This window comes from Ruditapes philippinarum, unplaced genomic scaffold (assembly GCF_026571515.1).
Source record: "Ruditapes philippinarum isolate M1 unplaced genomic scaffold, ASM2657151v2 ctg12898_1_1_1_1, whole genome shotgun sequence".
NCBI lineage: Eukaryota > Metazoa > Mollusca > Bivalvia > Venerida > Veneridae > Ruditapes > Ruditapes philippinarum.
The window spans coordinates 464-12,865 of record NW_026866539.1 but is presented as its reverse complement, the minus strand read 5'-3'; the positions used below and the strand labels follow the sequence as shown (position 1 = coordinate 12,865).

Sequence of the window (12,402 nt, the reverse complement as noted above, 5' to 3'; positions counted from 1 at the left end):
GTTTCATAAATGCTTACCGCTTTAAATATAAAATAAAATCATGTAATAAAATGATTCATGGATGATTGGTGAAGATGAACACTGATATTTTGGTAACAGTAGAGCGTGAATGAAATAGAAAATATAAAATGAGTGTAGATTCAAAACTGAATTTATTGAACGAGTTGTATATAATTATATTATGCGAGCATCTGGTAGAACGCAAATGACTTCACGTTTAAATATATGCACGGTCGTGCAATACAGTTTTTACGGAAACGCAAAAGCGGCACGGGTATCTGAGTAGATGCTTTATCACATAAACCGCGGTGCATGAGTGTAATAAAGCAATTTAAACATTTTGACGTGACGTCATTTGCGCTATATACAAACATAGCGTAAAAGCACCCTTATGTTAACGTTACACAATTAGGGACACGTCAATGAAAAATGACTCTTTTTGACAGCTGGCCGTTCTTATTTTAGATATATGATAAAAAGAATACTTTATTCGTGTAGATTCATTATTTAATTTATTGAACTCGTTGAATAAAACAATACTATGCGCGTCAATGAAAGAGCGATTCTTTTTCACTGAGGCTCGCATAATATTATTATTTTCAATCGTTCAATAAATTAAAATTTATAAGTAACTTTGTCATTACTTGTTTCTTTCAGTTTCGGTTTAAAGAAATTCATTACGTATTTAAAATCATTAAAATCTGCAGATATTATAGGTATTATATGTAAAGCATGTAAACCTCTGGCATCGAAAAAAACGAATTTGACTTGTAGAGAACTGTCACGTCTTATTGTTCTGTATCATAGTTTGGGGACCTTTCTGTTGAAAATGTGTCATAGTTAAATTGTATACATATACATGCACAGTGCGTTAATTTGAGTGCAGGTATTATTCCGCACTGCAAAGCATGCCCATTGATTGGTTCATTTTGTCTGGGGTTTATTGTGTCGACGTGGAAAGGGAAAGCGATAGAAATATAATATTCAGATGCTCGTTCATTGGTTCCTTTTTTCTGGGGTTTCATATTGTGATATCAGGGAACGTGTTTTTATTTTTGACTAAAGAACATCAAAACACTCGGCAATCTGATTTATACTCGGGGGCTACGCCCCTTCGTACAAATCAGATAGCCTCGTGTTTCGATGTTCTTTCTATTACATAAAAGTGGAAAATTGAAAATGTGCAGGCTCAGTTTGATTGAGCCTGTTCATGAACTGTAGCATAAATACCTACAAGCTACTGTCAACATCCCCTTACGGCCAGTTTGAGCAATATTCTTTATTTATATATGACATGATGAAACTTGAATTTAGATAAACCCGCAGATGTGTGATGTGATCATGGAACTCTCAATGTGACAATATCGTGCTAATTAATGAAAAGATGCTTATGGTCCCAAGTAAAGGAATGCGTGTGTCCTATAAGAGAACATCATGTTCGGAAATCAGAGATTATTAGACTTCTATATCGCAGTTATACGACAAAAAAAAACAACAAAAAAGAAAGTAACAACAAGAACATAGCCATATTCAATATGTTAAATTAAATGTGTGTGCATAAAGAAACATTTTAAAATTAATATACTGAGATTGAATGTGTGGCTGTTTTTGTTATGGATTCTACGCGAAATTTCAGAAAAGAATAGTAATTTCTTTGAAAGGTTACTATAAATAACTAAAGAATGACATGGTGGGTATCCCACCACAAATAACGTAATGGTAAACCATTCATTTAAAACCATTTACTGATCTATACTTACACATGTACTTTATACAATCGATTGTCAACTCACGTGAGCAAAACAAATGCTTGTACATGTTTAGTATATTTAACGCACAAAAACACAAGTTTATTTTGGGAATAAAGAACTGGTTGGTTTAGACATTGTTATATATATTAAACCTTTATGTAGATGTAGACAGACGATATAAATGTTTATATAAGTTTATATATATATTAAACAATTAAATAAAAGGAAAGTATTTTTTTTATTTGGGGGGGGGGGGATTCACCGTTTGTTTATATAAAAATACTTTCCCTTTATTTAATAGTCTACTTTTACTAGTTGATGGATATCTGGATTCTAAGATTAAGACATAGGGCAGTTACTGTAAAACTGCTATATTTTAAACACAAAATCTATAAAAAAAATAAAGCAGAACATAATTATTTAATGTATTATCACAAAACACACTAAACGAGTTATCAAAACGAATTATTATTATAATTATGAAAAAACAAATATCTGTATATTTTGTAGAAAAGTTATACACAGACAACATTTTTAAACTGTGATTTCGAACACACTTAGATAAAAATCAATATTATAAATCGATATGTATTTTTAGATTAAAAACAGAACATTTCAAGTTTAAAGTTTTATTTACATATTCTCTGTTTGCAAAATATAATACATGTCAATAACATTACATACAATTAGCCACATGCATAGCAGAGAGCAACACAAAGTTCTAGTACAATTCATATGTTCATACATAATAATCAATACATATTAACGAAAACAATTCAAACACATATAGAAAAAAATTTTTTTTTTTTTTTTTTTTTACATGCTGTAAGTTAGTAATTATCTATACATGTCAAAAAAATGTTTTGTATTATCGAGCCCACTGTTACGTTGGCATATCTCTGCCACCAGATAACCATATAACGAACTAGTTCATTAAGCGGTTAGATAGTTACGTAACTAGTTAATCATTTAACTAACTAGTTAATTAAGTGGTTAACTAGTTACGTAACTAGTTAACCACTTAATATTAAGCTGGTAAAATAATAGAAGGATGACAGTTGTAGGCACAAACATGCATTTATTTCCCGTCATGACCTTGTATTTATTGAAAAAAATAACTAGTTACGTAACTATTAACCACATAAATAACTAGTTAATTTAGAGGTTAACTAGTTATGTACGTTACGGTACTGTAGAACACTAAAGGAGCACGAATATGATAACGTTATCAATATCAGTTATATTTTCTTATCATTTTTAAAAACTAGAACATGAAAATTATGGGAAAAATTTTTTTACACGAAAATTAAATTTTTTTCTTTTTCTTTGTGCTTTAAATAAAACCCGCAATAAAATTTCCCTTTTATAATTTTAAAAATGATAAAACCCAAAATTGTTAAGCAACCCGAAAATGAAATGTCGAAAATTTTTTTGTAAAAAACCCCCTTTCGTATAAATTTAAAGTTTTAAAATTGGGAAAAATTATTTTATCTTTTTGTCTTTCTGAAATTACCAATCTACTATTATTCTTGATTTTCAATTGACCGAGACTTTGAACTTCAATAGAATAGTGTAATGGTCCGAAAATTATACATGAAGGATGTTATTTTATATTAGTCATCTAAAAAAAAGAATCAGAATAAATTAAACAAGAATTTGTTATTTCAAAAGTTGAATGTATGTACCGGTATATGGTTTTCAGTGCAAATTCTTGCCAAAGTCTATATATGCACATGCAACAATAAATTCAACATATAAATATAATAACATTAGTTTCATACTTGTGCAAACTTATTTCAAAATTCTTTGATGAATTAACAAGCTGTGAACTAGATTTAAGAAAGGGTCTTTTTACAGAGTTTGTTAAACATTGAATTCTAAATTTTACCTGGACCTTTTAGGTACGGTCTAGATGTTTCGCAAGATATGTCTATTATTGTGAACATTTGCGCCAAGTTATTTCAAACCCTATGATGTATGACAAAGTTATGGACCGAACACAAAATACACAATCACTCAAAAAATGTTGTCCTTTAATCTCCAAGTGTGTCCTTGACATTGTAGTTAGCGGTCTGGGTGTTGCGTCGTCTTATTATGGTGAAGAGTTTTTCAAGTAATTAAATATTCCTTCCTTGAACGGATATGTAACGGATTGGACAAAAATGATGGCGGTCAGACAGAAAGACAGACTTAGTTCATTTCTATAACCTCCTGTTTTCCTTTAAATACGAGGGTAAAAAAACGCGGCAAAACTATATGTAGTGCTTTAATTAAAATAAAACGTCTACCATCAAACACATCCAATGACAAACTTAATGTTGATACAATATAAATGATATCAAAGCTTAGCATTAAAAAACATGGCAAACTAGTATTCCAACATTGTGTGTTTTAAACTCTAAATTTAGATAATTCTTTCAAAGATTATGCAGTCAATTTCAATAATTTTTCTGTAACTGAAATTCTAAATACGAGTAATATTAAAAAGCAAATATAATATAAACACGAACCCAAAATAACAAGACATTTATCAACTAAAATTAACAAGATTTACAAAGTTAAATTTACAAGACATTTATAAACTAAACCTTCACTTTTTTTGAAAATCAGAGACCTTTTCACTTCATTTGACAGTGTAAAATCGGAGCCCAAATTTTGTTATCATAATTAAGTTAAACATTATATATAAAAAAATCTCGCACTTGGATATTCTCATCCCTGATTTCAGTGTTACACAATGGACACACAGTTCTAACTACAAACCATTTCCTTAAACAATCATAATGAAAGATATGATTACAAGGTAATTTCTTTGCGTTTGTCATTTCAATGTAACAAATGGCGCACTCATGCGTGTCTTCTGCGTCATGAAAAAACACATCTTGTAGGTTTCTAAGAAGTGTAAATATTCTTTGTCTAGTTTTGTATCTGTTAAATTCATTTAATCCGAGGATTGCGGTCACTGCTACAAAACTGAACAAAGCAAGGCAGAGACGAATAAACCACCATCCCTTGAAAAATGGACAGATATATCTACAATAGCACTGTACACAGTTCAATAAAAGTAGGACAAATGTTTTACAAATCATAGTATAATGTAGAAAGTCCTCGATTTTAGTAAGATGGTTTGATGTATACCACGTGCATTTTATTAAGACAGATTCTAACATTAAAGTGACTGTAAGAACAACTAAAGAGCAATTTCCGGATGCAAAAAATAGGAGCCATGGACTTAAATTCAAATTTCTAGATACAAGCAAAGTAGACAAGGATGGAATAGTGACAAGTAATCCGCTGAGAATAATCGCACGCATGTAGAATAATACCCCAGGGGAAGTTTCGTTATTAATTGCTTGAAAAATTTTCTGCTCAAGAACATCATGTGTCTGAAATATAATAGCATACATGGTCAAAAACGCTATAAGCCCCATAGCATTAACTTTTTCCTCATCTTCCAAAGCCAGCACATTTGCTTCAATAAATGTAATAAGTGCAGTACCTTCGACAATTTCACCAATATCAGCATTGAAAGCCTCAGTGAGGTTGATTTCTGTTGTCAGGAACCAGTTACCTAGGGCAACAGTAACGTTGGACAATAAACCTAAGACGTAAGAAATAACAAGTACAATAACATGCGTAGTGCACCATCTTGCAAGAACTTCTAGGCAAGTGTTTAATGACATAAACGACAATATCGGTCTTTGATAGACTGTTACCTCAATTAATAAAATTGTTGTTAGATAAACAATCGCAAAGAACGCCATGGAATCTCTCACAAACCATTTTCCTGGAAACATATTCTGTCCTTGATTTCGGATCTCTATACGACATTTTAAATCTTTAATTGCTGATTTATATTTATTTTTTGTTTCAGTTTCATTTGTTTGATTTTTCTTGGCGATCAGAGACATAAGCTTGTTTCTATCAACTGTTGCATCTATGATCAGCAGTGAGACAACCTCAAAAACAATTATTACAATCAGTAAAAAAATGTCAATCCAGTACGACAATTCTGACATAAAGGCAGGAAATATACTAAGAGTGCTCAAAATTCTGGGAACCAGTGTTGACAGTAATCCAATATATAGCAATGATGGACCATCGTATTTCGATCTATGACTTAATGCTCCGGGCCTTGTGCAAAGATATATCAGTTGCAGTATAATTGAGCAAGTCAATGGTAACCTTACATTGGCTGTCACATCTGACCACACCATCACGTTCTTATCATGACAAATTTCACAGGCTTCATCTTGGTATGTCCAGTAGTCGATGTATTTAATCCAGACCATTATTATGTCGAATGTAAGAGTAATGTAGGCTTGAAGAAGAACTCCGCTGTTGAAAGCCCAAGATCTGACCAAAAAATGAGCCACTGTAGAATATACAAAGAAATATAAATATTGACATATTTATCATAACTTTCATTATACATGCATGTAGTTAAAAATGCTATCTGCTCCAGTGTGGTGTGATTGGTACACGACTGTGACAAAGTTAACGTAATATTCATGTATATTTCAAAACTGGTTATAATATCTGTTTATAACAAAAATTAACATGTTTAATTCCAGTACTTACAGATACATTATATAGTGATTCTAATTAATAACTTAAAATACAATCTTGAACCAAACTTGATTTAAAGTGATTATAATGTTCATATTGAGCGCAAACATAATCATAATTATCGCCATTCAAAAGAAAAAATCTTGTGCGATTGAAATAGCAATAGATAGACGGTGATGATTCCCAAAAAAATATTTTGACCGAGTTTCGATTTTTCCGTACTAAAATATGTAAGAGTACCGAAACAGTGCCACGTGGTTTAATTTGAATAATAGCCTACGAGTGAAAGTTTGGTCGCCCGAGAATTTCAGATCCGGTTAGAAAATAGATCGACGCGATTTCTCAAAATTTTATTTGATGAATTTATAAAAAATATATGCAGAGAAACAATAATTATATTTACATGGGCGATTTCAAGTCGGAGGGGAGGAAGCATGTATCTAACTATTTAATCAATTATAATTTTAGCGCCACTGTTTACTACAAATATCAAAATCAAAGCAGTGTACTTGTTTCACTATCCCGGATTCCGTGCATTCCGGATCAGTCCTGTACAACGTGTCACAGTGTACTAGAAATAAAACGGATGAAAGAATTCCGTATTGAAATAAAAGAAGGTATCGAACTGTCTGTTTTCAGAGCAATAATGTTTAAATATAAACATTTTTAAGTTTCATTAATTACATCTATGTAATGTTTAAAAACATAAATTTTAAAATATATGTAAAACGATAGTATCCCTGTCTTCTTCTAGAGGCGTGCTGCTATAACGGTAAATATATAAATTTTAATTCCCACGTTTATTAGGTTGTATTTATAGTAGGTATTATTTGCCCTGTACTTCACTTCAGTGTTGTTATATTTTTCTGGTCCTTCGGGATCATTGATGACAGCACTCTTGAGTGTTGAGAATTGAGCACCACTCAAGCCGATGCTCGGGAGTGAGGATGATTCACTTATTCATTATCCCTCATGTACAGTCTTAATCAAACCGAATCTGCAATTATCTTGTAATTTTGTTGTGATTAATGCTTCCGAGGGATCACTTTGTTTCCAGATATTTTTATCTTCATTACGACTAATCGTTATACATGTCTCGCAAAAACTTATGTGCAAATTGCCATCTGAAAATGTGCATTGTATACAAAAAATTGTTTACTCTACTCAAAATCATAATTTCAGAAAAAACTACAGACGCTTGGTGGTCTGATCCTGCCCCCAGCATGATACTCTCCTGTTAACACTCTACCAAAACTAGTTTAATATTTAAACACGAATGGGACATCTATTACAACGATAAAACTGGTTTTCAAATATTTTCTACATATATGAAAAAATACCGTATACCATCAAGTCTCAATAAAGTAAAGATTGCAGACTCCAAAATGTAAAGTGTCCAACCGATACGCGGCCTGAGCCTAGAATATTATGTTAACGCTCTTGGCCGGGACCAAACACTATAATTCTCTCACGACTAAACTTGTAATGAAATCGTCACTTTCGGGAGACCCAATATGACCGCCAAATTCAAATATTTATATTGTACATTATATAGAATAAAGCAATTAGGAAACAACACACGGTGCATCTTGGTAATAGTTTAATAACAAATAAATGTATTTTAAGACAGCGGGACATGACGATGGAATGCTCGAGTAGTCGAAAGCATGTACACCGTTTGTGTATCGGCTTGGTAGAGCCGGGAACTCTTCTCGTATTTGTTGGACAGAAAGCACGTTGATTTTCATATTAAAATGTGATGTATAACTGTTTATTCTGATTGCATCTAGAAGATAATTCGATATTCTCTTGATTTACACCGGAAAGTTACGGTAAGGTTTATTTAATAATGATTTATAATTAAGGTTTTATTAGTTTAGGGAATTCCTGTTTACATTTTGGAGTCAGTAATCTTTACTTTATTGAGAGTTGATGCCATGATGGTATACGGTATTTTTTAATGGTATAAGTTCATCTAAAACTGGTTTTCAAACATTTTTTTACATATACGAAAGTAATACCTCTCGATATTATTGGTATTTTTCATATGTGTTAAATCATATGTCCCCTTAGTGTTTGAATATTAGAGTGTTTAGAGGGACATACCACGTTGGGGGCGGGCAGAGTCTAATCCCCACTGTCTGTGTCTAAAATAGCACAAACAGGCCTCGACACTAACTTTTTTAGCAGGTGGTACGCCGGACCACTAGATGTGAAAGTTAGGTGGTCCTTCCAGAAGTCAGGTGGTCAGTTATCATTATTATATCTTTTTACTGCAAATGTAGAAAAAAAATGTTTAACTTTTATGACAAAGATGTATTATTAATAGATGTATTTTTCCAGTTCCTTTCGTTTGCTGCTGTTATTCAAGTATCTGAAATTTAAGTTTATCCGATATCATATAATAATATTACCATCATCGGATACTCACAGTTGATTAACATGTAACATAACATAAATGTTAATGGTTCCGCCGTGGTTATCAGACGATGCATAATTACTAGCACCATTTGAATGAATTTTGTACCTAAATTTATATCACAAACTCTTAACTCTTTTAACTTGCATAAACAAAATTTTAGCGACTTAAAATGAAAGTTAAATATTGATTACTTAAGAACTTCTTTAACTAATCAGAGATTAATGAACCATATACATGTACATCGGACATAGATTTTAAACAAAATTATATAACATGTTTTTGACAAAATCGCCATTCTCCCAAATGAGCCTTGCATCAACCAGAAAATTCAAGTGGTCCTACGGACCAGTGGGTTTTAAAATTAGGTGGTCCTTGCCAAAATCAAGTGGTCTCGGACCAACGGACCACCGCTAATGTCGAGGCCTGACAAATAAGGAATAAACCTCCGTATCTTACGATGAATAGAACTATATCAATAATCCAGTAGTTAGAATTTGGAATGAGCAGAAACCACTGATGTATAATGAACAACAGGGGTAGCCGTAGAAGCACTTCGCACCAGTATTTTCTCCTTGCTGATGTGTCATCCATATAATTGTCACATTTGTCACCAATATCTAGCGACATTTTCTCTATATATCCGTACAATCTCCGTGAATGACTCTCAACATACATAACTCCTAATTTGAGAGATTCCATAATAAAATTGTATGTCCTTGTCCAGTACAAAATATCGAATGTATCAACCCATGAAGAAATGGCTCTTTAAATATCCATGATCTGCGGTGAATTGGAAAAACCAAAAACAGTTCACGTTCTATAAATAGAAAAACTGACCTATTCTATTACATATAATGTATAAAAAAAACATTGTCATTGCTAAGGTAGAGGGGTATGAATATGTCAGTCTCGATATTTGTAAATATTTCCAATAACTGACTTAATCTTTGCGTAACGAAAAATCTTGATTACAAAGTTAGAGTAAAAGATACTTTTTTGACATAGATATATACGAGATATTAAAGGTAAGCATTCTGCTATATATATAGTGGAATGCTTACATTTAATATCTCGTAAAACGCAAACTTAAATGTATCGTAGAAATAGAGAATATTAAATGAGTGTAGGTTTCAAAACTGAATTTATTTAAGCGAGTTGTATAAAATAATATAAAGTGGGCCTCTGGTATAAAGCAAATGAACGTCAACGTTTAAAATATATTCACGGTCGTACAATACAGTTTTAAACGGAAACGGAAAAGCGGCACGGGTATCTGATAAAGATGCTTTATCACATAAACCGCGATATTACACTGGTCGTGAACCTCATTTGCGCTATATACATAAAAAAACGCCCTAATGTTACGTTACACAATTAGCAGGCACGTCAATGAAAAATGACTCTTTAAAAGTTTGCTGTTCTCATTTAGATATGTGAAAAAAAGAATATTTCATTCGTGTAGATTAATTACTTAATTTCTTGAACTCGTTGAATAAAACAATTTCTTTGCGCGTCAATGAAAGAGCGGATTATTTTTCACCGAGGTTCGCATAATATATTATTTTATTCAACTCGTTCAATAAATTTAGTAATGAACCCACACTCATTCAATATCCTCTCATTAACAGGAGGTTTCAAATTTCCATTTTATTTAGTTTATTTATTTAGTTATTTAGTTCAGCCCATTGTTTTCTCGTTTAGGGCACACGATTTTTATTACTTGGGGACCATACGCCGCTTTTCATGGAATGGCACGGAAGTGTCACATTGAAGGTTCCATGATAACCGCCGTATGAACACATCTGCGGATGTTTCTAAATTCAAAATTTTACTATTTCATGTTTAAATGTTGAATTCTGCTTAAGCCGGTGCTAGGGGGCGTGGACGGTAACTTTGCACTTTCCAGTACCGTCCATGAACAGGCTCAATCAAACCGAGCCTGCAACATTTTCAATTTTGCCGTGTTGGGCTTTCTTTGGGGATTCTGTGTTTATCTATTTTATGATCACATCCGTGTTATTTGTGCCGTGTGGCGGCTGTAAAAAGTCTCCCCGTACATTTAATCAATGATGTTATATTTTCGATCCTTGAAGATCGTTCAGCACGACATTATTGTTGTGCTTGTGGTATTTTTAATTTCAACTTTTCGGCATTTTCTAGTTGGGTGGTTCCAATATTCCTACTTGAATAATGTTGAATCACCCTAAGGATATGTTGGCCTGCTTTTTTAAATTTGTCTTTTGACGTCTTATCTGTGATACGCAGGCTTCATAACCTCTGATCCCCTTTCAAAATTCCATTTTATTTAGTTCAGCCCATTGTTTTTTTCGTTTAGGGCACACGATTTTTATTACTTTTGGGGACCATACGCCGCTTTTTCATGGAATGGCACGGAAGTGTCACATTGAAGGTTCCATGATAACGCGCCGTATGAACACATCTGCGGATGTTTCTAAATTCAAAATTTTACTATTTCATGTTTAAATGTTGAATTCTGCTTAAGCCGGTGCTAGGGGGCGTGGACGGTAACTTTGCACTTTCCAGTACCGTCCATGAACAGGCTCAATCAAACCGAGCCTGCAACATTTTCAATTTTGCCGTGTTGGGCTTTCTTTGGGAATTCTGTGTTTATCTATTGTATGGGATGATGCATTTATCCTGATTTAAAAAGAAATCATATATTAGATTTAATCTAGCTAATATTCTAGTTGATTTTAATTCTTATTCTATGAATTGAAAGATTTATAAGTAACTTTGTCATTGCTTGTTTCAGTTTCAGTTTTTTAAAGAAATGCATTACGTACTAAAATCTGTAAAATCTGCAGATATAATAGGTATTAATATTGGTTAATATGTAAAGCATCTCTGGTATCGAAAAAACGAATTTGAGTTGTAGAGCACTGTCACGTTTCTTTTTGTGGTCTTTTTAATATAAAAGTGGAAAATTTGAAAATATTGCAGGCTCAGCGTTTGACTGAGCCTGTTCATGAACTGTAGCATAAACCCTACAAGCTACTTGTCAACAGGGTGGAGACTAAAAAAAGGAATTGGAGCACCACACTAAATACCGTATTCCGGTATATACCGGGCAAGGCGCTTGAATCATAAAAATGCTAAAATCTTGCTTTTTTTTACCCAACAGAATAAAACTTTAATAGGTCTAATTCATCTTTTCACACCGATTTATGTATGATAATGAATGAAAAATGTAAAAATCGGCCGAAAAAAAACCGATAATTGTCTACTTTGTGATCATGATTTCTGCGAGCGTCTAGAGGTACTGCTCTAATCCTGTATTGAGTTAAATCCCAGTCAACGTCACCTTACGGCCAGCTTTAAGCAGTATTCTTTATTTATATATTGACATGATGAAACTTGAATTTGAGATAAACCCGCAGATGTGTCACATGGGGGTGATCATGGAACTCTCAATGTGACAATATCGTGATAATTAATGAAAAGATGCTTATGGTAAAGGAATGTGTGTGTCCTTTACGAGAACATCATGTTCGAGAATCAGATGGAATAAGTCTTCTATATCGCAGATATACGACAATAAAATGTGCAATAACTCAATAAAAACAAATTAAGAAAGTCAGTAACACCAGGAAAATACCCATAATAAAATGTGTGTACATTAAGAAACATTTTAAAATTGAT

At 32.6% G+C, this 12,402-nt stretch overlaps 1 protein-coding gene across 1 annotated transcript; it reads right to left on the bottom strand.

Moving 5' to 3' along the window:
• Positions 1-3,240: 3,240 nt before the first annotated feature.
• LOC132732803 (E3 ubiquitin-protein ligase RNF139-like) lies at positions 3,241-9,528 on the bottom strand. The gene is made up of 2 exons (XM_060719311.1): positions 9,186-9,528; positions 3,241-6,126 (listed from the first exon to the last, which is right to left on the bottom strand). Exons 1-2 carry the CDS (start codon positions 9,439-9,441, stop codon positions 4,424-4,426), a joined length of 1,959 nt encoding a protein of 652 aa, XP_060575294.1. The 5' UTR covers positions 9,442-9,528; the 3' UTR covers positions 3,241-4,423.
• Between the last annotated feature and the right edge of the window lie 2,874 nt (positions 9,529-12,402).